Source organism: Hemicordylus capensis, chromosome 1, assembly GCF_027244095.1.
Source record: "Hemicordylus capensis ecotype Gifberg chromosome 1, rHemCap1.1.pri, whole genome shotgun sequence".
NCBI lineage: Eukaryota > Metazoa > Chordata > Lepidosauria > Squamata > Cordylidae > Hemicordylus > Hemicordylus capensis.
The window spans coordinates 191,974,772-192,000,508 of NC_069657.1; the positions used below are offsets into that span (position 1 = coordinate 191,974,772).

The following is a 25,737-nucleotide window of genomic DNA, read 5'->3' on the forward strand; positions in this document are numbered from 1 at the left end:
GCCTGGCCAAGAGTAGCTGTATGGCTTTCCTTTTCCAGATGCTTTGTATGACTGGGCAAAGGACCTATTTCCCTGATTCGCCCACAGGTTACATTGAACCAGATTTATTATCTGTTCAGCCTCTTCCATTATGCTCTCAGTAGTGCTGAGACATATCCCCTGCAGCAACTTTGTGATTAGGCTCTGGTGCCCAGCACTGTCTCTAAGACCAACTTTATTCTTATCATGCCTCACCAGTGAAGAAGAGATTCAGCCATGTTAGGGTTAATCTGGCATCCTGAGGTGAATTTTGTGGGGTTCTGCAATGCTTCTTAGGATACAAAAGCTGTAAAACTATTTTGTAAGCTACTTTTTCTTGCTTTGCTGAGTTTTGCCACATAGGATGAATGTCATGAGTTTAATACTTCTGCTTTTTCAAAAAAAAGGAAAAAAAAGAAATGCAAACAAACCAATAATAGTATTAACAGTTAGTATTGTACATCTTACGTGTATTTCTCGGTTTTGCAACAGGCAGCTGCTGCAGCTGCCGCAGCTGAATCTCGAGAGTTCAGTGAAGTTGGCGGTGTAGGAGGGTTCTCTGAGAGTTCTTCTGCGACGTCAAAGTTGAGCTCAAAGAGTGCTAAGGAGAGGAGGAACAGGCGGAAAAAGAGGAAACAGAGAGAACAGTCCGAAGGAGATGAAAAGGATGAAGATGAATTTCACAAATCTGAATCAGAGGACAGCATCCGAAGGAAAGGCTTTCGATTCTCCATTGAAGGGAACAGACTGACGTATGAAAAAAGGTTCTCTTCTCCACACCAGGTATGGAGACTATATCCTGGATGGTTTGTTAACAGCTAATATTGGGCCAGTTGGAAAGTGGTCTGCCTTCCACATAAATGCACATTCAGAAGTAGTTTTTTATGATCCACCAGGTCCACTGATCCATTCCATGTTCTGAAGCCAGTAAACTCTGGGTTGTTTCACATATCATGCCAAACCATCCTTTGGTGTTACATACCGAGCCCCGGGCGCTTTTCTTTTCCTTTCTCTCCTTTCCTTGCATACACTGGTTAATTCATTACTTTTTCGTTTGAGCTTGCTATCAGAACCAGGAATCTAAAACATCTTCAAACCATGGTTTGTAATCCTAGTTTTATAAGCAAGTTCAAGCCATTGTGGATGTAACAGGAAACACTGGTTTGTCACTAATGAGGAAGTAAGTAATTAAGGGTTTGTGAGCATTTGAATTCCAGTATGAACTGACCTTCCAGCACCAGCTTAAATGAATGAATGAATCTTTATTTCGGTCACAGACCAGAGAAAGGAAGAAAGACTAAATAATACTAACATAATACTAATCTAATACTACTAATACTATCAAACAGTTTAAGTATAACAATAACAAACATTCCAATCAACTTACTATCTTCTGTCTAACCTTCCCTACTGTAAAACAAAACCTTGCTACACTTAAAGATAACATATCATTCGTATCCGATAAAAGATAACTTTCATTAAATTTATCAGAAGACCCTGGATAATCTTTTCAAAAAGGCAGCAATTAATAACGATGAATATCATTATAAAAATTGCAGTGCAGTGCAGTATAGCAAAAAACAAACTGTTGGTTCAATACTTCCTGTGTTACACGGACATAGATTCTCTGCATATGGAACCTTCTTAAATCTTCCCTCAAGCACCGCTGTACACAGTGCGTTTAAATGGGATGACGGAAAAGCTTTACCATATTTTTGGATAGTACTCTGACCAAGGTACCTGGCAGGCTTGATGTTAAAAACGTGAGTGCCCAATACCACAGACTTGGTCATATGGCTCAACTAACTCTATTTGTCATTCCATGTCCACTGTTGAGTAATCTAGCCCTTTCAGAGCCATTGATACACGGAAGTCTAAGGAGAAACCATAATGACATAGTTTCCTTTCTAGTGAACATTTTCAGCAAGATGAAGAATTATCTAGAAGCTAGGCCAGTAGGATGAAATTTTAACTATAACCACAATTCAGAAATACTAAGCCACTGACCCACTTCTACTTTTGGAACACTCACTTCCAAGCGGAGTCCTGCATTTGTGACACAATGTAGTGACTGTTTGACTGCTGAGCTTCACGGTTTCCAGGATTTGTATGAGAACCAACTTGCCCACTGTTCAGAAGCTGTGTACGGGACTTGGCTAAATATAATTTAACTTCAGCAGGGACAAATTAAGCACCCTTGGATTGACAGAACATTAGAACAGGCCTTATAAACCTCTGGGCATTTTGAAGAACATAATTTAAATGTGCTGTTCTACTGCACGATGCTTGTACAACTACAGCAAGATATTTGAAGGAGGTAACCAGCTCCAGCCTAGGATTTTTCTTTAATCTATCCATTTAATTCTATCCATTTTCTTATTTTTGGTCTTTTTCCAAATGCCATTATTTTAGTTTTATCGTAATTTATTTCTAATGCCTGCTGATCACAATACAAAGAAAGGGCCTGTAAGACATGCCTTAAACCAATCAATCTCTGGAAAAGCAGAATGACATCTTCTGCATAAGGCAGAATCAGTAAATGTCTATCAGCCAGCTTTGGTGGGTGGTATCTCAAATCCTTCAGGTGGGAAACAAGAGAATTAATATAAAAATTAAATCGTATTAGTGCCAGAAGATAGCCTTGTCTGACTCCTCTTTTGGTTTTGATATTCCCCTTAGGGAATGGGACTGCTCTGGGAAAAGCACCTGTATGCTTGCATGCAGAAGGTTCCAAGTTCCCTCCCTGGCATCTCCAAGATAGGGCTGAAGGAGAAGCCATTCTTGCAATCTTGGAGAAGCTGCTGCCAGTCTGTGTAGACAGTACTAAGCTAGATGGATCAATGGTCTGACTCGGTATATAGCAGCTTCCTATGCACCTTCAAAGAGGAATGTTCATATACTTCATATACAAAATGTTCATATACTGTACATATACAAAAAGACGGTGGTCAGTTGTGGAGTCCAGCAGCTTGTGCCACAATATCCCCCGGAGATGGAGTCAACAGCATTCTTAAAGTCCACAAAAGCAGCATACAATCTATTTGGTTTCGTGGAATACTTTTCAACCAAATGCTGCAGTACTAGGATTTGATCTATAGTAGAATGGCCGGCCCTAAACCCAGCTTGTTCATCTGCCAAAATATCTTCTGAATCAATCCAGTCCACTAATACTTCATACAAATGCATAGATCTTACTCACAACACTTACTAGGCTTATGGGACAGTAATTGACAGGATTGTCATGCTTTCCTTTCTTAATCCGCTAGAGATGTCTATATTAGGTGGTATACAAATAGGATAGATAGAGAATCCTCTGGCACTTTGGCAATGAAATCAATTGCTGTAAAAAGAGAGGCCAACACGGGCACCAACCAGTCCAAATTATCTCTAATTATCTCAATTGTTATCAAATCATTTCCAGGAGATTTGTCTGTCTTAAACTGCTGCATAAGGGAAACTACTTCTTATGTTTTTTGTTTGTTTGCTTGTTTGTTTTTTACATTTATATCCTGCTTTTCCTCCAAGGAGCTCAGAGCAGTGTACATGGTTATGTTTATCCTCACAATAACCCTGTGAGGTAGGTTAGGCTGAGAGATACATGACTGGCCCAGAGTCACCCAGTGAGTTTCATGGTTGAATGGGGATTTGAACTCGGGTCTTTCTGGTCCTAGTCCAACACTCTAACCACTACGCTATGCTGCTGGTGGCCATTTTGGTATGGAATCCTTGTCTAACTAGAATAAATTCATCAACCACTTTTGCAGCATACAAATTACAAAAATAATCCTTCCACATTTTCATTCATTCATTCATTCATTCATTCAATTTCTATACTACCCTTCCAAAAATGGCTCAGGGTGGATTACAAGAGAAACAACAAATAAAGAAGATGGATCCCTGTCCCCAAAGGGCTCACAGTCTAAAAACATAAGACAGACACCAGCAACAGTCACTGGAGGTACTGTGCTGGGAGTGGATAAGGCCAGTTACTCTCCCCCTGCTAAATAATCACCACATTAAAAGGTGCCTCTTTGCCAAGTTAGCAGGGGTAGAATTTTAGGTAGAATATGAAAAATCGGGCAAAATGGACAATAGTATTGTTGCATTTTAATAATTCACCAGAAAAGCAAGGAATTTTTAGGCATGTTACAGCGATCAATTCCTGCCATGATGCTTTTAAGGCATTTTTAAAATTTATTTTAACAACAATTTGTTTTTCCTTTTCTGGTTTAAAAGCGCTTGAGGAGAAGGATTTGCTGAACCTTCTCTGTAAGTTTGATAAAGCCTAAGAAGTTCCTCTTTTGCATTATAAATTCCTGATCAAACCATTAACAAATGGGTTACATTTATAACTTTCTTTGTACTAAGTGATGTCGAAACCAGCTTAAGTCCTGAATTAAATGCTCATAGTAGTTGTAAGGGTGAGTGGGCAGGTTTTTTCCTGGTTCCACCTGCTGAGCTTACTGCTCAGCCTATATAGGAAGACTGCCAGTGGCGGCGGGCCCGCCACCGGCGGGGTCGACACCGAAGGGGCAACACCAAAGGGGGTTGCCCCTTTGGGGGAGAAACGAAGGCGAGGGCTGGACACTTTGTCCAACCATTTGTATAGAGGTAGGCTTCTGTTTAATCAGTTTTAGGTTGTGCTGAGGTTGGGTTGAAGTTGTAATGTGTGTGGGTTTGTCTAGAGATGGGGAGCCAGGGAGTGCCTTCGTTGAAGGTGGGGCAGCTATTCCTGTGGTGGTGGGGAATAGAAGAAGAAACGCTGGCAGGTCAGCAGGCTGTTCCGGGGGAAGGGTGGTCAGAAATTTAATAGCTGTCCCCCTTTCCGGCTCTCCTGCCAGCTCTTTGATCTCGGGGAGCACTGCCAACATTCCACATAACCTTACCTTGCTTCTCTGCAATGCCAGGTCGGTCCAAAATAAATCAGAACTCATCCATGATTTGATCATGGATGAAGGGGCCGACCTGATGTGTATTACTGAGACTTGGTTGGGGGAGGCTAGTGGTCCAGTTTGGTCCCAGCTTCTCCCGCCAGGATATTCTGTAGAGGAGCAGGTGAGGGGACGTGGGCGGGGAGGAGGAGTGGCTGTGGTCTATAAGGATAACATCTCCCTTACCAGGGTCCCTGTTAGGGTATCGGACCATATCGAATGTGTGTACTTGAGTTTGGGGACCAGGGATAGATTGGGACTTCTGTTGGTGTACCGATCGCCCCGCTGCCCAACGGAATCCCTTACTGAGCTCACGGACTTGGTCGCGGAACTTGCGTTGGAGTCTCCCAGACTTTTAGTGCTGGGGGACTTCAATGTTCATTTTGGGACCAATTTGTCCAGGGCAGCTCAGGAGTTCATAGCGGCCATGACGACTATGGGCCTATCCCAAGCGGTCTCTGGATCGACGCATATTGCAGGTCACACGCTTGATTTGGTCTTTTATTCTGATCAGGGTGGTGCTCCATGGGTGGGGACTCCTTCGATCTCCCCGTTGTCATGGACAGACCACCATCTGGTTAAGGTTGGACTTACAACCACTTCCCACCTCCACAGGGGCGAGGGGCCTATTAGAATGGTCCGCCCGAAGAGGTTACTGGATCCGGTAGGATTCCAAGAAGCCTTGGAGGGATTTAATGTTGGCTCTGCAGGTGATCCTGTTGATGCCCTGGTTGAAAACTGGAACAACTTGCTCACCAGGGCAGTAGACACGATTGCTCCTAAGCGTCCCCTCCGACCTGCTTCAAAATTGGCCCCTTGGTATACGGAAGATCTACGGGGGCTGAAGCAGCAAGGTAGGTGACTGGAGCGCAAGTGGAGAAAAACTCGACTCGAATCCGACAGATTACGACATGGAGCACATTTAAAGATCTATGCTCAGGCGATACGTGCGGCAAAGAAGCGGTTCTTTTCTGCCCGTATTGCCTCTGCGAGTTCACGTCCAGCGGAGTTGTTCAGGGTTGTCAGGGGACTAGTATCTGCTCCCTCTCCCTTGAACCAGAATTTGGAGGCATCAGTTACCCGCTGTGGTGTGTTTAATGAATTTTTCGCAGACAAAATCTCTCGGATTCGGGCCGACCTAGATGGAGACTCCGCAATTAATCTGATGTCTGAACTGGAGGTGTCCGACAACTCCTCTTATACGATTCGGCTGGATCAATTTCAGTTTGTGACTCCTGAGGATGTGGACAAGCTGCTTGGAGCGGTGAGGCCTACCACTTGTCCTCTTGACCCTTGTCCAACATGGCTTGTTCTATCTAGCAGGGAGGCTGTTGTAGGTGGCCTGGTAGAAATCATAAATGCTTCTCTGAGGGAGGGCAGGATGCCTCCTTGTCTTAAGGAGGCAATTATTAGACCTCTTCTAAAGAAGCCTGCGTTAGATCCCTCAGAGTTGAGCAATTATAGGCCAGTTTCCAATCTCCCATGGCTGGGCAAGGTAATTGAGAGGGTGGTGGCCTCTCAGCTCCAGGCGGTCTTGGAGGAAACTGATTATCTAGACCCATTTCAAACTGGTTTTCAGGCGGGCTATGGGGTGGAGACTGCCTTGGTCGGCCTGATGGATGATCTCAAATTGGCAATGGACAGAGGAAGTGTGACTCTGTTGGTCCTCTTGGATCTCTCGGCGGCTTTCGATACTATCGACCATAGTATCCTTCTGGAACGTCTGAGGGGGTTGGGGGTGGGAGGCACTGTTTTTCAGTGGTTCCGCTCCTACCTCTCGGACAGATTCCAGATGGTGTCGATTGGAGATTGTTGCTCTTAAAAATCTGAGCTTAGGTATGGTGTTCCTCAAGGCTCCATACTCTCTCCAGTGCTTTTTAACATCTACATGAAACCGCTGGGAGAGATCATCATGGGATTTGGAGCTGGGTGTTACCAGTATGCTGATGACACCCAGATCTACTTCTCCATGTCAACTTCTTCAGGAGTTGGCATATCCTCCCTAAATGCCTGCCTGGAAGCAGTAATGGGCAGGATGAGGGAGAATAAACTGAAGCTGAATCCAGATAAGACGGAGGTACTTATTGTGCGGGGTCAGAACTCTAGAGACGATTTTGATCTGCCTGTTCTAGACGGGGTCACACTTCCCCAAAAGGAACAGGTTCGCAGTCTGGGAGTACTTCTGGATCAACGTCTCTCCTTGGTTTCTCAGGCTGAGGCGGTGGCCAGGAGTGCCTTCTATCAGCTTCGGCTGATACGCCAGCTGCGCCCATTTCTCGAGATCAGTGACCTCAAAACAGTGGTACATTTGTTGGTAACCTCCAGACTGGACTTCTGTAATGCGCTCTACGTGGAGCTTCCTTTGTACGTAGTCCGGAAACTTCAGTTGGTCCAGAATGCGGCAGCCAGGTTGGTCTCTGGGTCATCTCGGAGAGACCACATTACTCCTTTGTTGATGGAGTTACACTGGCTGCCAGTAGGTTTCCGGGCAAAATACAAAGTGCTAGTTATTACTTATAAAGCCCTAAACGGCTTAGGCCCTGGGTATCTAAGAGAGCGTCTTCTTCGCTATGAGCCCCACCGGCCGCTGAGGTCACTTGAGGAGGTCCGTCTCCAGTTGCCACCAACTCGTTTGGTGGCTACACAGAGACGGGCCTTTTCGGCTTCTGCCCCGAGATTGTGGAATGCGCTCCCTGCTGAGATACGATCCTCCCCATCTCTGGCAATTTTCAGAAAACACCTGAAAACACATCTCTTCAGCCAGGCTTTCTCAGCTTTTTAAAATTTTGTTTTTAAATTGTTTTGATTGTTTAATTGTAGTTTTATGATGTTTTTAATTGTTAATCATTGTTATGTTTTATAATTTTTATTTTAATTATTAACTAATTTTAAGGTGTTTTAATGTAAACCGCCCTGAGCCTTTTGGAAGGGCGGTATAAAAGTTTTAACAATAAATAAATAAATAAATAATAAAGTACAGTTTCTTGTATTATCTGCCAATACTGCAATATGTGCATTTTGCAACAAATCTGACTTGAGGGCTGAGGTAACCTGACCCCTTGCCCTCTCAGACCACCATGTTTGAGTGGGTTGAATTTCAGCCACAACATTTAAATTTTCGGTTAACTCCAAAAATGACTGCCTTTCAAATGGACTAAGCTGTAATAGCCCAGGAAAGTGATCACTATAAAGGCAATTAGCAATTTTTAAATGGTCCAAACAAGCTAGAAAATTTCACAAGACCATTATATAATCAATCGTGGACATTTTAGACCCAACCCAATAGGTGAATTCTCCAGGAAAATCATCAGATGCTGGACCATTGAGCAAATGCAACTCCAGTTTGGCCATGGCTTGTGCTAGACAGAAACCTGCAAAGTTTGCAACCTCATCCTTAAACTGCCGAATAGCGAGAGGTGGGGGGAACATCTTCTGTTTTGGGCAGGCAGCTTCTAAACTTCTGATATAATGATAGATCATTCCTACCCATTCTTGCATTGAAGTCTGCAATTATAGTAAAGGCTTGGGGGAAAGTACACTGCAACCTGTTTACATATCCCTTAAATTTACCCCAGACATCTTTAATTTGTGTACTCAACCTTATTGGTTGTATATATACATTTATCAGAAGCAAACTAGCACTATCAAATTTAATGATAATCACTATTGCATAGCACTGGTGCCTGTATTGCAGAAGAAACAAACAGCCCCAAGCCTCCACATAGTCTACCACTCCCCTTCCCCACCACAGCCCACAGAAAAAGGGAAGAAAAACCACCTCAATATGGATCTTCATCAAGCCAAGTTTCCTGTACAAATATCAACACTGAAATCAGAGTCTCTTGCTTTTCCTTGTTTATATCTAGAGGGTCTAAACCATTTTGATTGAAGCAACTCTTCAGTAGACTATCCTCTTCTCTAAGCTGTGATTGTGTCACCAGCAGAGGTTGACTTTCAAGAGATTTGAATTGTGGGAGTAACTGGAATTGGAGGACTAGAGGACCATCTTCATTATGGGCATCACCTAAGTCCATATTCAACATCCTAAAATCAGGAGGGTCCCGATCATTTCCCCATAACAACAACTTAACCTGCTTCAGAAATTCAGAATCAACACTAACCAAATATTGGACTTGCATAGAGTCTGGTTTGTCCAAAGTTATGACATCTCTGACTATCTACAACCATGGAAGCATTAGTCTCCAAATTTAAAGATAGTATAGATGACGAGGACACAACTGTCTTCCCAGTTTTAGTCTCATTTCTTACATCATTGAGAAACAGAAAGTCTTTCTCCCATTCTTCCATGTTTTCACTTTGGCGCTCAGATGGTATATTCACCATGTCTCACCACGTCTTGGACTGTTTGGAGATACGCTCCGTATCTTCAACTCTGGCCAGTAAGTTCTTAATCAGACAGCCTTAGGTATGGACGGAAAGTACATCCTTATCTGCCCGGTTGGCTGCCTGCCCAGAATTGCCTTCCTTTGAAGACACTTTATCAAGGCAACTGGGCACAGATTGTTTCGGGCAGCCATCGAAAGCACCTGACTCCAAATTGCAGCATTTGTTGATGGAATCTTTTAACAAATTTCAAGTAGTTCTACTTTTATTTTTATTTTTAATTCCATTTTCATGTTCACTTTCAATTACTTCATGTTCACTTTCAGTTACTTTCAATAAAGATCACACAATGTTCCATCTGTTACGCCATCTCCCGACATTTAAGGTATTATTCACTATTATGAGTGCAACTTGTTTAGGTTGCAAATACTGTACTAGAGCCATAAGTTGTTTTTTGCTTATTTAGAGTTCATCCTTGTTTTATATCCACAGATGGAATTAGAATTTGAGGAGTAACCTGATTTTCATCCCTCTATTCAGACTGCACCTGTGTTTGACCCGGCACAACATGCCTTTTCCAAATGATCTTTTTTTGCTCCTCTAACTTGCTTTTAATTATGTCCAGCTTTTCTGAAACTTCTGTTAGCCTCTGACATATATAATTTTCACAGTTTGTGCTGTTAATAGGCAGCATGAAACTGCTGTCTCAGCATCTGGGAGCAACGGTATTCCAGATCCCTCACCTGCATTTTTCTTATATTCATTAGATGCCAACAAACTCTGTGTTCATCTGTGCTTTCCAGCCATTTTCAGCCTTTTAGCTGAACAACTGGGTCAAATCCAACAGAGTTTTTTAATACAAATGGGGAAAGAGCACTTCCCCCAACTTTATCAACTTTTTCAACCACAACAGTCATGAGCAGAGACAGTATTTCCCAACAATTTGTTCTCTAAAACAGCAAAGCCATTTGATTTTTCAAATGTATCCACAATACCCACTATCTCCTGAGAATTAGAATAATTTCCCATCTTTGCTTGTTTGAGGAGTTTTGTTCTCATATCATCAAGGCTGTTTCGCCAACTTTTACTATTTTTCTTCTTTTTATTCGCCATCTTGCAGGGAAAAAGTCCGCAACACTACATTGTATCTTCTAGAACAGTAAGAACAGTTCCCAAAAACAATAATGTTCCAAGTGGGTGGGAAGGGAAGTAACAAGTAAATGAACTCATTGCCAAATTTGCAATCCATGGGGCAAAGAAAACAGGAGTCGTCAAAAACCAAAAAATCTTTCTGAGCCAGCATCAAAATCTGCTACCCTCTCACCATCTTAATTCTTCCCCTCCCACCCCAGCACCAGCTTTGACTTCATAGATGATTTGATTATTTTAAAGATCACATGGAGCCATTACTATGATTAAATCATTTCATTGACTGTATCTGTAATAGTGGAAACCAAGAGGACACCCTCTTGGAGTTGCAGAATTGTTTTCAGATATGTGATAGGAAAGAATGAGCCATGATAACCGGCCTGTGAAAGCAGATGGCTGAAATTATTGAGTAATGACTGAAAAATATCATGACTGAATACTTCACTCTGGAGAATTACTGTTTGATCAGTGGTGACATCTAATTTTGTTTTAGATCATGAAAGGTCAGATAAAAGTCTTAGAGAAATTGCCAAGAATTAATGATGACTTGTGTTTATTTGGTAATATTTTATTTCACAAACATCTAAATGCTAAAAAGTATCAAGAAAATTAGTTGGAATGAAGGTCCTAACCAAGAGACCCATGTGCATAGTGGTGGGCTATCCATGTGGCTCAGTGCATGCCTACCTGCCCAACAGATAGTGCTGACCATCCGTTTGGCACTTTGTACATAATTGCTTATCTTGTATTAGGAACCACAGGCTTAGCATGCACACCAGGCCCAAGTACCATGAGCACAACACACTTGTGCATATGTACGCTGCTCCAGCCTGAGCCACAGTATTCTCCAAGGCAGAGATCAGGAATGCACCAGACCTTGGATAGCCTGAAGAGTGACAGTTTAGGCTCTTGACCAGAGCCAATCAGGGAATGCAGGAGCTGGAAGCTACAACAGAGGGAAAATTATTCCATTGGTTTATCTCAATAAACTGCTGGGTTTTATCATCCACTACTTAGGTAGAGTGACTCCGCCCCGCCCCTTCCATAAGGGATGTGTTGGTTTTTAAAGGAACTGGGTTCCTAAGCATTTGCTCTGGCCATGCTGGGGGTGTGTGGGGGGTACTCCACTGTGACTGGTAGATCCTCAGAGGACTTTTCTGAATTGGAGGATGACAGCCAGGCTGTGTCTTTGGGTCTTGGGGGAGGTACTGGTTCACCTGGTGTGGCACAGGATCACCCTATGCCTGAGTTGTTGATGCTTCCCACTCTGTCTCTTACCTTGCTTTCTACCTTGCCCCCTACCTGGGAAGCTGGGATAATGGCAATATATGATCCTTGATCCCACAGGGAAATATGCATGTCACTCTTGCTAGATCAGAATTAAAGTCTAGGAAAATCTATTATGCTTTGAGACCTATAATGAGATTAAATTCCCACCACACTATGTTCTAACAACCAGCTTCATCACTGGATTCACTCCAATGACTCTTCTTTTCAACTGAGGTAAAGAGCCAAATTAAGTGGGGCTGGAAGAACAGGTTGGGAGCATTTCCATATCTATGGAAAAAAAGATATTCAGTAAAGGGAAAATATTGCTCAGTAAGTCACATTTGTCAGATGTCTAGCAGAAAAACTAAAGTAAAATACAAATGAATAAAAACCTAAACATTCAAGCCAATGGAAAGGCAGAATGATTATTATTTATTTATTTTATTTATTATTTTTATTTATTTATTGGATTTATATACCGCCCTTCCAGAATGGCTCAGGGCGGTTTACAAATTAAAACAAACCACTAAAACAATAAAAAGCTAAAACAAATTAAAAACAATATAACAATTAACAATTTAAAAACGTTTTAAAACAACAATTAAACAATTACAGTGATTAAAAGCCCCAAAATTGGGTTAAAATATTAAAACAGATTTAAAAACCCTGGAAAGCCAGGCCAAACAAATACGTTTTAAGGACTCTCCTGAAGGCTAATAGAGAATTCAAATTGCGGATTTCCGCAGAGAGCGCATTCCACAGCCCTGGAGCAGCTATAGAGAAGGCCCGCCTCCGAGTCGCCACCAGACAAGCTGGTGGTAACTGGAGACGGACCTCCTCAGATGACCTTAATGTGCGGTGGGGATCACGCAGAAGAAGGTGCTCTCTAAGGTAACTTGGGCCTAAGCTGTTCAGGGCTTTAAGGGTAATAACCAGCACTTTGTATTTTGCCTGGAAACATGTCGGTAGCCAGTGCAGCTGTTTCAAAATAGGTGTAATATGGTCTCTCCAGTTTACCCCAGAGACCAATCTGGCTGCCACATTCTGAACTAATTGAAGTTTCCGAACTACGTACAAAGGCAGCCCCACATAGAGTGCATTGCAGTAGTCAAGCCTGGAGGTTACCAGCTGGTGCACCACTGTTTTGAGGTCATCCTCCTCAAGGAATGGGTGCAGCTGTCAAATCAGTCTAAGCTGATAGAAAGCACTCCTGGCCATGGCCTCCACCTGAGAAACCAGGGTGAGGCCTGGGTCCAGGAGTGCTCCCAAGCTGCGCATCTGCTCCTTCTGGAGGAGTAAAGACTAACTCGCTTCTCAGATTCTGAGCCCCCACAATGAGCACCTCCGTCTTGCTTGGATTCAGCTTCAATTTGTTATCCCTCATCCAGCCCATTACTGCCTGTAGGCAGGCATTTAGAGAATGAGTGCCATTTCCTGAAGATGAAAGGGAGAAGTAGATTTGGGTGTCATCAGCATACTGATAACACCCAGCACCAAATCTCCTGATGACCTCACCCAGTGGTTTCATGTAGATATTGAAAAGCATTGGTGACAGAATGGAACCCTGAGGGACTCCATATAACAGCTCCTGCTTTGAGGAGCGACTGTCACCAAGCTCCACCATCTGGGATCTACCCAAGAGATAGGAATGGAACCACTGCAGAGCAGTGCCCCCTATTCCCAAATCACTCAGGCGACCCAGAAGTATACCATGGTCAATGTTATCGAACGCCGCCGAGAGATCCAAGAGAACTAACAGGGTCACACCCCCTCTGTCGATACCCTAGGAAAGGTCATCCATCAAGTTAGGTAGCTGTGGTTTTATTAATTTATCATATCCTATAAAGTATACAAAAGTATGAGAATCAGTTCCATTAGAGTCTTTTACCGCAATTAAACAGAATTATTAAATAAATATGTATTCAATATTTTCTTCCATGAATATTAATGCAGATCATTCATGTGGTCTTGGAAGAGTACCCAAACTCATCTGTGTTCAATAATTTCTGTTTTTGTAAGCAAGGAAAAACATACCTTACAATGTCAGCATTTCATTACTTAGGGTTTTTGTTTTGTTTTTTGTTTCTTAGGGAGGGGGGGCTATGTCTTATATGTGGTTTATAGATGTTCCCAGTCTTGATAATTGCCTTCTGTTCTCTTGCAGTCTTTGCTGAGCATTCGTGGATCCCTCTTTTCCCCAAGGCGCAGCAGCAAAGCCAGTATTTTCAGCTTCCGAGGCCGAGCAAAGGATATAGGATCAGAAAATGACTTTGCTGATGACGAGCACAGCACATTTGAAGACAATGAGAGCAGGAGAGACTCTCTCTTTGTCCCTCACAGGCACAGTGAGCGGCGCAACAGTAACATCAGTCAGGCCAGTCGATCATCCAGGATGATACCTGTACTTCCAGCCAACGGAAAGATGCACAGCACTGTTGACTGCAATGGGGTGGTTTCCTTAGTTGGTGGGCCTCCAGCACTCATGTCTCCCACTGGGCAGCTTCTGCCTGAGGTAATATGAGATAAAGCAGTAGGAATGTTGAAAGTGTGCAGTACTCCAGCCATATTCTATGTGGGGGGATGAAGTTCCTTCTGAATACCCAGCAAGTCAAGCTACAAATGCACACCATGTGCCTGACTAACCTGTGTAATCAAAGCAGGCTGAAGCTGCGTGGACTGAAGACATGGAAGTATCTGTGAACACAGATCTAGCCATGTTAAAATATAGTAGAAAAGCTGCAGGGCCCACCCCTGAGGGCTCATTAATGCTTCAGTGCTGGCATGTTTCATAAGTAGGGCTGCAACCTTTAGTCAAATAATCAGTTACATTTATTGCTTTAAAATATGTCACTGATTAATCATTGAGCAGATTCTTTAAAAGATAAATAATTTTTAATAGTAAAAGAGCTTGGTATGGCAAGTGTCCTCTGAGAAGATTGATTCCTATTTCTCTGGCACATGGAAGGTTATGTTTCTTCCAAGATGCTGCCTGCTAAAGTGTCAACAACATTATATTATAACAAATAATGTATGCTTTATTTTATTCAGAATTATTGTTTGTTGACTTGCAAAATAATGCCAATTGATTGATGAATCAACTGAAACTGATAGACTTAATTGAATAAGTTTTCTTTAAAAGGATGGCAGTTGTAATAATAAGGCACACTAGGGACCAGTTCAGATGTAACTTAGAGCAGGATTACTAGTCTCATACACCATTTCCAAACTTCAAGAGCACATGCTCCCTACTCTTCTTGGTGCATAAGAGTTGGAAGAAGTCTACTTCCAGTTCTGGTTCCAGAATCTGCTTCAGTCAAGTCAAGATTGAAGCTTTAGTTCAGATCCTGGTTTATTGTGGAACTCTGAATAAAATAAGCCAGTATTGCTTCATTCAGATGTAAGGAGCAATTCCAGCTAGTTCTTAACAGAATTGAAAGCAGAATTCTTCTGACTCACACACGCAAAGGTAAGAGGGGAGCACATGCTCCAAAAATTTCAGGTCATAGTTCAAAGCTGGGATTTAATTCTTGCTCTGCATTATGTCTGAACTGGCTCTAGGACAACAAGGCCTAGGAGAGCCTTTGACACACCTTGCTGAGAAACTTTCCATACCCCATCACTTTCCTTCCCATCTTTATATGTAATTTGCTAAGGCATAACCGTGGTTAATCCCATGCGTGGCAGATCTCGCGAGAGTTCGGAGAGCTGCCAGATAGGATAGCAATGAGGACAGGCATGGGGGAGAAAATGCTGGTGGCAGCCAGCTGGCCAGTGGACGGAGGAGTTAACGGCGGCAGCCGGAAGATGGGCAGACAGCCGGGAAAATGATGGTGCCATGGCCAGGCGGAGAAGGCAGGGGTGGTGGGCAGGCAGGGAGGAAACGGCAGCGGGCAGAGGAAGGAAGGAAGGAAACAGTGGTGGATGTTGGGGGGAGGAAAGAAACAGCAGCAGAGGCGGGCAAGCGAGGAGGAAGGTAGGAAGGAAATGGCGGCGGAGGCGAGCTACCGGGTGGGAAAATGATGGTGCTAGCGAGTGCTGGCAGGCAGGAGGGGGGAGAAGGCAGGGGTGGGCAGGACTGGAGTGGGGAGAAGGTGGGGGCGGGCACGCTTAGCGGTGGTGGCCGGAGGAAGGAAACAGCGGAGGGGGCTGGCAGCCGGGTGGGGAGAATTAGAGGCGTAGATGCTCTGCGCCTGGCCCAGCTAGTTTAACAATATTACAGCATCATCCTATGGGCAGGCCAGCAAACTAAAAAATCATCAAGTATTGTTAACAGAAAGACACTTTTATTCCACTTTTACAGAGGGAGCCAAATCATAGGCTTCAGTCCATCCCCTAAATCAGGGATTCTCAACGTGTGGGTCCCCAGATGTTACTGGACTTCAACTCCCATAATCGCCAACCCCAGTGGCCTTTGGTTGGGAATTATGGGAGTTGAAGTCCAATTACATCTGGGGACCCACACATTGAGAATCCCTGCCCTAAATGCTCAAGCAAGTAGGGATTTGAATCTACAGATCTTCACAACCCAAGGTCAACAGATTACTATTATGGCTTATGGTTTCAGCAATAAAGAAATTATAATTGCAACAGATTATTTGCTCTGGACTAGAATGTCAAATCAACTTCCCATAATTTTAACTGAGCTTCAAGTTTACTTAAGGTTGCAGCCTGAAGGATATTTGAAGGAGCAGTTTTTCTCCTTCAATGCTTTTCACAGTTTGTGATGTTTCTTGATTATTGTTATCAAGCCAGATGATTGATGACTGATTTCATATGTGATTTATTTGCAGGGCACCACTACAGAAACAGAATTAAGAAAAAGGCGTTCCAGTTCTTACCATATGTCTATGGATTTTCTGTCTGATCATGCTGCAAGGCAACGAGCAATGAGTATAGCCAGCATACTTACCAACACAATGGAAGGTAAGGTTACATAATGACCATCCCTCTATTGTGTTACTGCTATACATGTAGCTGAAGAGTAGAAATATAGAAATTATCACTGGCAAAAGTGGTGCAAAGGATGATCCCTGTAACTATCCTAGCCACAGAATTGTTGGGCCGCTGAGCAAAATTTTGGTGAAATCTGGCCAGAGTTGAGCTCTGTTGAGTCTTGTTGATTCCAGTGGGAGATTAAAGCCTGGGCAGATGATAAACACATCGCTCAGTGCAGCTCCATTCCCTCATTCCTACTGAGCAGTCTGTGTGTGTTCTTTCTACTTGGTCTAGATTAAATTTCTCCAGGTAGGTGGCAGAACCCTGAGTGCCTGGTCTCTAGAAATTTCACATTGGCACTTTGAAATTTGAAACTGGCATCTATGAATTCAAAGTGCTTTTCAAGTCCTTCCTGTCGCTTGTGCCTTGTCAATTATTTGAACAGCTAGAACTGTTACTAAGGAAGTACAGAAGTAGGTTTTGTCGCACTCTGAAGGAAATCCTGAACATTTCAGTAGTCTCTCTTGCTCTCTCTCGCTCTCTTGTGTGTTCTCTCTCTCTCTCTCCTTACGTGGCCATAGATACCATAGTATGTGTGTGCACTGGTAGGATGTGTATTTTTTCTAATTCAACAGTCCCTCCTCCTCTGTCCCTGCAGAACCACAGAGGAGTCTGCTTTTTAAGCTTGGACGAGCTTATGGTTTGAGGGAACTACTGACTCAGAACCCAAAAGCTCCACAGGCATGCATGAATCCTGAGCCTCTCAGGTTCTGAAACATGAGTGTTCATATCACACTTTTTTATTCAGCTGGCACATTACTATATTTTGACCAAGGAAATACCAGTGGCTAAACATACACATCTTTTGTGGGTGCCTGACAAATCCATACCATCAAAGCAGGATTCTCTGGTGTGGCCTCTGGTTTGGCAAGAAAATGTTGCATTTTGATGACTTGGTCCATGTAGCAATGGCTGAGGACACAGTGGTATCATTTAGACTAATGTTGTGGTATCATTTAGACTAATGTTGTGCACAAAATAATGTTTCACCTGTGCAGTGTTTCTTCTGCAGCCCTCTGTGTCTCCTGAAAATATTACCCACCCTCAGAGAAGTATTTCCAAGAGGTACGGAAGCCTGCAGAGGGAAGGGGAGATTGTCAAAAATCATCTGTGCCCCATTGCTGATGCAAAATAGTGTTTGAGTCATTCAGTGTTAATCTGGATGTCAGTCAGTGATCACAATTCAGTTTATGAATGTCCAGATCTCTTAAACAGTCACGTATTGGTTCACTTTGCAGTATGAGCATACATCATATTCCAGTGCTTTCTAGTCAAAGTTCTAGATTGGTTTTCTTTTAAAATGTAGCTATGTTTACTGAATTTGAATATGAAATACATTTTTATTTATTCGTATTTATTTATTCATCTTATTTATTATTTATTCATTCATTCATATTTATTTATTCATTCATCTTATTCATTCATTCATTCATTCATTCATTCATTCATTCTCTATGTAAACCACTTTGGAAACTTTTGTTGAAAAGCCATGTATACATATTTGTTGTAGTTGTATTATTTTCATATTTATTCACCTAAGTTGCTTAGGTTGGGTTCACAGGATATGCAGCACATTGCTGAATCACATAACACATACTGTGTGGGAAAGTATACTAAAGGACATAATTATTTTATTGTTTTAAATAAAGTTTTGTTCTAAACAGCTTGGGCCCTGGGTATTTAAGAGAACGTCTTCTTTGCTATGAACCACACCACCCATTGAGATCATCTGGAGAGGTTCGTCTGCAGTTGCCACTAGCTTGTCCGGTGGCTACTCAGGGACAGGCCTTCTCCATTGCTGCCCCAAGGCTTTGGAACACACTTCCTGATGAAATAAGAGCCTCCCCATGTCTTACAACTTTTAAAAGGGCAGTCAAGACGCATTTATTCACCCAGGCTTTTAATTAGATACCATTTTAATTGTGTTTTAATAGTTTTAACTTTAAAATTTTAATTGCTGGAATGTGTTAATCTTTTTATTGATTGTTTTTATTCTCTTGTAAACCACTCAGAGAACTTGCATTTTGGGCGGTATAAAAATATGTTAAATAAATAAATAAGTGTGTGTGTGTTGTTGTAAACTGCCCAAAGAAGCAGTGCGCAGGAGAGGCAGGATAGAAATATTTTCTATACATTAAATAAATAAATATTTATTTAATGCTTATGCATATTTTTGTATATATTCTTTCTCATCCAGAACTTGAAGAATCCAGACAGAAATGTCCTCCGTGCTGGTATAAATTTGCTAATATGTGCTTAATCTGGGATTGCTACCCTCCATGGTTGAAAATAAAGCATGTTGTTAATTTGATTGTGATGGACCCATTTGTTGACCTGGCGATTACCATTTGCATTGTGTTAAACACGTTGTTTATGGCCATGGAGCATTATCCAATGACACCTCAATTTAATCATGTGCTATCCGTTGGGAATTTGGTAAGTCCAAAATTGGAACCTTGGATTATTATTTTTAAAGGAAAGATGTGGGTGATTATATGTGTATGTATGCATAGGTATCTAATAAATAAATAACGGAAAGCAAATAGCTACATTCACGGAAATAATTACTGAACTGCTTGGCCTCTCTCTGTGTGAGGTGTGCTTCCATAAGGAGCCACAAAAAGTTGCTACGAGAAGTGCACCTCCTCCTGCCCCATCTCTCTCCAGCCTAGTTTTTGTGATGTGTTTGGGTCAGGAGATGTAGTGCCAACCTACTCCACCCCTGCTGCTGTTAGCACTAAGGTCACTACCATATATTTTGTATGCATCTCAATTGGAATTTAATTTAGTATGGTCAGTTTTGAAGGGTCCTGCTGAACTGGAACAACTGTTGCAGTGCTGAGGAAAGAACAAGAGCCAACCTCTGGATTAGAATTGCAGGCATCAAATAACATTTTGCATGCACAATGGAGGAGGGGCGATTCCCCCCATTTCTCACTTCCTTCTGCAGCCCTTCTGTACCTCCTGAATATATGTCCCTGAGGGCCCTGGAATTGGGGGCTTGTGGCTGGGGATGATGGAAGTTGTAATCCAACAATATCTGGGAACCCAAGGTTGAGAAGAACCCCTGAACTAAGTAAACTGCTGCAATAAGACAGGGGAAGAAAGTAGTAGAAGGATCCTCTTGCTCTTTATAAATCAAAACATGTTGGGCATACAAATACTGCAATAAACATTCTTAGCGTCAGAATCAAGTGGTTGTCTCTGCTTTTTGTTTTCTCCTCTTTCTCTTTCTCTTTTTTTGTCCTTTTGGTGCTACCCTTCATTTTTATTACTGTACATATATTTGACGGGCATAGTCATTCTTACTTTGGGATTTTTACATGTAGGTGTTTACTGGGATCTTCACTGCCGAAATGTTTCTTAAAATAATAGCCATGGATCCTTATTATTATTTCCAAGAAGGCTGGAATATTTTTGATGGCATCATTGTCAGCCTGAGTTTAATGGAGCTGGGACTTGCAAATGTGGAGGGATTGTCAGTCCTGAGGTCCTTCAGATTGGTAAATATCTAAATAAATAACAATGGTGTCAATGTACATTTTTTATCATACTGTATATAAACACACCAGATTATGAATGTACATACTGTATATTCTATTATTCATGTCTTGACTTTTAACTAAAGTTAAATGTTTTATGACTGGTGCTCATAAATAAATCAGTAGATGGTAGTGTGCTATTTTAATCTAATGCATGTTTATTCAGAATGAAGTCTCAAGTTCAGTGGGACTTACACCCAAGAAAGTGTTCATGAGATTGCAGCCTATAGCTGTTAAGCATTCAAGCCCCCAAATATATGTCTGCTTTATCATGGGGTAAGCTCCAAAATGGTTGTGTGAATTAGCTCTTAATTGTACTAGAAACTGTTTTTAAAGTAATGAAAAAACCACAATTATAACCAGATACTATGGCTAAGAAAATGTGTTCTGTTAGCCAGATTTGCTCTCTAGGAGGAATGTTGTATAAACCTCAACTGGGGTTTCAGAATCTGGAAAGCAAGTTTTTGTAGCATGTCATATCAAATGTTTTAGGAAGAAATAAAATACAATGACCTGAACATTCAGACATTATGCAGGAAATAGATGTTTTCTTGATTAAAATACAGAAATAATGACCACTGATAACATGTGTTTTCTTTTCTTTTCAGCTACGAGTTTTCAAATTGGCAAAATCTTGGCCAACGTTAAACATGTTGATAAAGATTATTGGCAATTCAGTAGGGGCTTTGGGAAATTTGACTTTGGTGTTGGCTATCATAGTTTTCATTTTTGCCGTGGTTGGAATGCAGCTATTTGGCAAAAGCTACAAGGAATGTGTTTGCAAGATCTCGAATGACTGTGAACTTCCACGGTGGCACATGAATGACTTTTTCCATTCCTTCTTGATTGTCTTTCGAGTCCTTTGTGGGGAATGGATAGAGACTATGTGGGATTGTATGGAAGTTGCTGGACAAACAATGTGCCTTACTGTCTTCATGATGGTTATGGTGATTGGAAATCTCGTGGTATGTATCCAGCAAACACAGTGTTTTTAGTCAAGTCATGCATTGTAGTTTGATTTTGGACTTCCTCCCAATATTTTACATATAAGAAAAAGTTAGACATAAGTTTTAAAAAGAAAAGCAAAGACTGACCACCAGCAAATTTAAATTACAGTATTAGTTAGTGTCCCTTCTCTTTTGTACCTATACTGCTCGATATTATTTATTATTCATTATCTTTTTATTTTTTACATTTATATCCCGCTCTTCCACTGAGGAGCTCAGGGTTATTTTTATCCTCACAACAACCCTGTGAGGTAGATTAGGCTGAGAAAGACATGACTGGCCCAGAGTCAACCAGTGGGGCTATTCTCACGATCAACAAAAATCGGACTAGGAGAGCCTAGCCCGATTTTTGTTGATCGTGTAAACCACTGGGCTCGCAGGTGAGCCCGGTGGTTTACGAGCGGGTAACCCGCTCAAGTAGCCCTCCCTAAAGCCCGGGTTTGCAGAGCGAGCGCAAACCTGGGCTTTCTGGTCGTGAGTAGCTACGTCGCGGCTCCGTGCTGCGGCTGCTCACGAGACCCCCGGAGGGGAGGCGAAAAGCCGCCTCCCAGCTCCGGGGGTCTCACTAGCATGCCTTGCGTGCTCGCGCAGGGCATGCTGGAGCTTGCGGGGGCCAATTGGCCCCCTCCCCTCCACCGGCTCCGCAACGGAGCCAGCAATTGTGTGGGCAGCCAATATGGCCGCCCAGGGCTCCTGCAGCGATCGTCTGCGGGGAGAGCAGGCTTAGCCCGCTCTCCCTGCAGTATTGGCAAAAGCGGGTCTCACTGATTGTGAGACCCGCCTCTGTGAGTTTCATGGTCGAATGGGGATTGAAACTGCATTTTTTGTTGTTAACGTGATTGTAGTGGATTACTAGCCTTTGTCTTACAGCAAGCCCATGTGAGGGGAAGAAAAATTTTGAATCATTCCCTCCATGCTTTCATAACAAAGGCTTCTCCCAAAACTTTCCTTTATCTTCATAGTAGTTTGTATTCTGCCACCACACCCAATTATTAACAGAGTTTAACCTCCCCCTGGTCTTGGGTGAAATACCAGGGAAACTCTCTTTCTCTTACTATTGGAAATGTACAAAAGCCTTCCAAGTGCAGGCTTACACGTGGTGAGAAAACTGATAGAATTGCTGGTTGTAATGAGGCATGCTGCACCAGAGAAAAAGCCCCCTTTCCCTGAGTTAAAAATCCACTCAGAGAAGCTTGTAAAATGTAAAGAACAAAAAGAAAAAAAGAAAAATTCAAAATACTACAGACAGCTTCCGTCTGAGGCTCTCTCATCTTTTAGTTCATGAAAAGGAAAAAAAAAACTCAGTAGGTTACAAGAATACTTCAAAAAGCACCCCAGATGATATCGAGGCGGCACATTTTAAAAATCATGGTTCCCCAGCTGCAAAGAACATGGATGTAAGAAATCACAAAAGTATCTTTAAAAGTTTACAGAGTCTTTTACAATGCCCTGTTGGATGGGTGCAGGCTCAGCTCTTCTTAGCTTAGTTGCGTAACAGGTAAACTGTAGAAGAGGTTCAGGGATATACAGAGCGCTCGAAAGTTTCTAACATAAAATCTGACTAACAAACTGTTCCCTAGGCTGAATCCCCTTTTCCTTGCAAACTCACCCAACACCTTATGAGAGTCAAGCTTCCTGCAATCCTGTCTCTCAAGGATCTGCAGAGGTCCTTCCCTGAGAGAATTCTCCAGACTAGCATTTGACCATGAGCAGCAAAACTCCATTGCTCCTCACTAAGCCTTCCTCCTGTCCCTCTCTCACCTCCAGCCTAGCTGCTTCTCACAAAGTAGCCCTTCTCTTCCTCCTCATGGTCCCTTTGGTCCCACCCACCTGATGTGCTGATTGGCTGAGCCCTGGAGGTCACTGCCTGTCAGTCAGGACAGGGTTCACTTCTGGTTCACTATTTAGGGGAGGAGGGGCTGTTCACTGTGGTGATCAGCAGAGAATCTCACCAAAGAACAGTTCCACCTCTCTCACCTCTCTGCCATATATCCCTCCATGAAAGAGCATGTATAGGCTGCGGTCTCAAGCCCTGGGTATAGAGGGTCTTCCTGAACTTACCAGGCCTGGCAGCTGAATGCACAAACAGTTGTGCCCACAAATGAGCCTTGCTTTTCTGGAGGAAAAAACTCCCCCACACACAGACAGAAGTTTGGAACCTCCACAGGTGTCTGTGGATATTTGACTGCATGTCGTGGTGTGGGACAATGGAAAACTTGCAGAAACCAAGAGAAGTTCAACACATCCCCTAATTCAAACTACTTTTAGTGTTAGGATAGAGTTCTTAAGTCATTGACTGAATTTTGATAGATCTTAGGACAGTGATAGATTTTACTTTGCAAATCTGAGATGCCCAGTTCAAGGGAGGACTGGTGGCAAAAGTAGGAAACGTCTCTTCCAGTGGGGACTCTACCAGTTGTGACATAGTAGCTGAGAACACTGACTTGACTCATTGTTGATACTTTATGTCCAAAACAGATTATAGACTAGGAAACGTGGCATAAAGGTAGCCTGGCAAAAATAGTAATTAGGAGACAAAATTATTATGCTGAAACCTCCACAAAGGAAATATTGTCTCTGTGCCGCATATAAGAAACACATATCCTCTTTTTGTTTTAATAGGTTTTGAACCTGTTCCTAGCTTTGCTGCTAAGCTCTTTCAGTTCAGACAATCTTGCTGCTACAGATGATGACAATGAAATGAATAATCTCCAGATTGCTGTGGCACGGATTCAGAGGGGAATTGATTATGTGAAAAGAAAAGCTTGTGAATTTGTCCAGAAGGCCTTTGTGAGAAAACAAAAAGCTTTAGATGAAATCAAACCACTCGAAGATCTAAACAACAAGAAAGATAGCTGTCTATCCAATCATACCATAGTAGATATTGGTAAAGACCTTAACTACCTTAAAGATGGCAATGGGACTACCAGTGGTATAGGCAGCAGTGTGGAAAAATACATCATTGATGAAAGCGATTACATGTCATTCATAAACAACCCAAGTGTAACTGTGACCGTGCCCATTGCAGTAGGAGAATCAGATTTTGAAAATTTAAATACCGAGGAGTTTAGCAGTGAATCGGATCTGGAAGAAAGCAAAGAGGTAGGTTCATTTTAATATAGAATACTGTTGTTTAAGACGTTGTCCTTTTAAGAACATGAACAATTCTAAGACTCATTCAAAACTTAAATGTTTATCTGGCATTTAACTGTTTTATGTCTTTTGTAAATATGTGGCACATTGAAAATGCATATTTCAAGCCCAAACTAGAAGACAATATTATTAAGATAGTGATTCATTAAAATAATCCAGATATTTGGGGCCTTTTGTGAAGATTAAAATTAACTTCATGTATTTTTCTCTTCATGTATTTTATTTTGTCAAATCTATAGGGGTGGGGAGAGAAACAATGATAGTTTTGTAGTCATACAATCCAACATCTTTGATTCACAGCAGAGTTTTAGAGGACAGTAGTGCAAGATTCTCCATAACTAATGAGCTAATTTATTTATGTAGAACTAGAAAATTCTGTTCTTAACTGTTAAGAGACTGTCAACAGTGAGCAGCATCCAGACAAGTTTTTCTGTGAACAGGTGTTGTTCCACTTGTAAAAGCAGGGAATGAAGTGATTTTTACTTACTCCCCCCTCCCCTCTGCAGCTCCCTGTGCCCCACAAAAACATACCCCGGTGGCAGGGGGCAGCAGAAAGAAGGAGGGATTGGAGAAAATGGCTCCCAACACACACACAAACAAAACACCTTCTGCTTATAGAAGTAGTACTCTGGATGCTCCCCAGTTTTTTCCAGTATAATGTGAATTTAGAGCATTATATTTACACAAAGTCATTTTTCAGACATTAATGGACCCTGACCTGGAGGTTGACTTAGGATTCGCCCAGAACAGCCGTGTTTTGTACAATTCACATGAAGGGTGGGTGTAGCCCACAGTGCATCTCAAAATCTGCCATTGTGCTCGTTTGTTTCTCATGCACATCTTTGTAACCCATTAGGAGCACACGTTTACCCATGATAAGTTTGGAGAGAAGTGTTTTGTGCTCTCCTGTTTCCTGTCCATCTTGCTGACTCTTCTTCTCTTTACCAGGGCCTTATCTGTGTTTCTTTATTAGTTTTCTTATGGTACATTTGTGCCATTGCACCCATTCACCTAAACGTGTTTTTAATTTGACCTACTAATTTATTTTGGAAAAAGCTAGATCTGGCTGGTTAAGGATCATAGAATCTGGTTACTAGCAAAGATTAATCCCCTCCTCTTTTTCTTTCTTTCTTGCAAACTTAATAAAATTTGTTGAGGAACAGTATCTAGATACAATAGCACATATTTAGCATTTACTCTGCTTTTTTTTCTTAAGAGAGGAAAAATTGTTTATGCATGGGTAGCACACAAAGATCTATTCCAGGGCAGTGAAGGACAGATATACCATAAAATAGGTCAAGAATGTTGGTCTGTGTGCCCTCTGGGACT

At 42.1% G+C, this 25,737-nt stretch overlaps 1 protein-coding gene across 2 annotated transcripts in view; it reads left to right on the plus strand.

The window, feature by feature from the left end:
• LOC128330810 (sodium channel protein type 2 subunit alpha) overlaps window positions 1-25,737 on the plus strand; it is a 161,478-nt gene that overhangs the window by 87,162 nt on the left and 48,579 nt on the right. For both annotated transcript variants that reach the window (XM_053264186.1, XM_053264180.1), the window contains exons 11-17: window positions 511-801; window positions 13,876-14,223; window positions 16,502-16,634; window positions 18,904-19,142; window positions 20,036-20,209; window positions 20,857-21,213; window positions 23,878-24,357. In XM_053264186.1, the coding sequence (XP_053120161.1) occupies window positions 511-801; window positions 13,876-14,223; window positions 16,502-16,634; window positions 18,904-19,142; window positions 20,036-20,209; window positions 20,857-21,213; window positions 23,878-24,357 (2,022 nt within the window). The remainder of the gene's footprint in view (window positions 1-510; window positions 802-13,875; window positions 14,224-16,501; window positions 16,635-18,903; window positions 19,143-20,035; window positions 20,210-20,856; window positions 21,214-23,877; window positions 24,358-25,737) is intronic.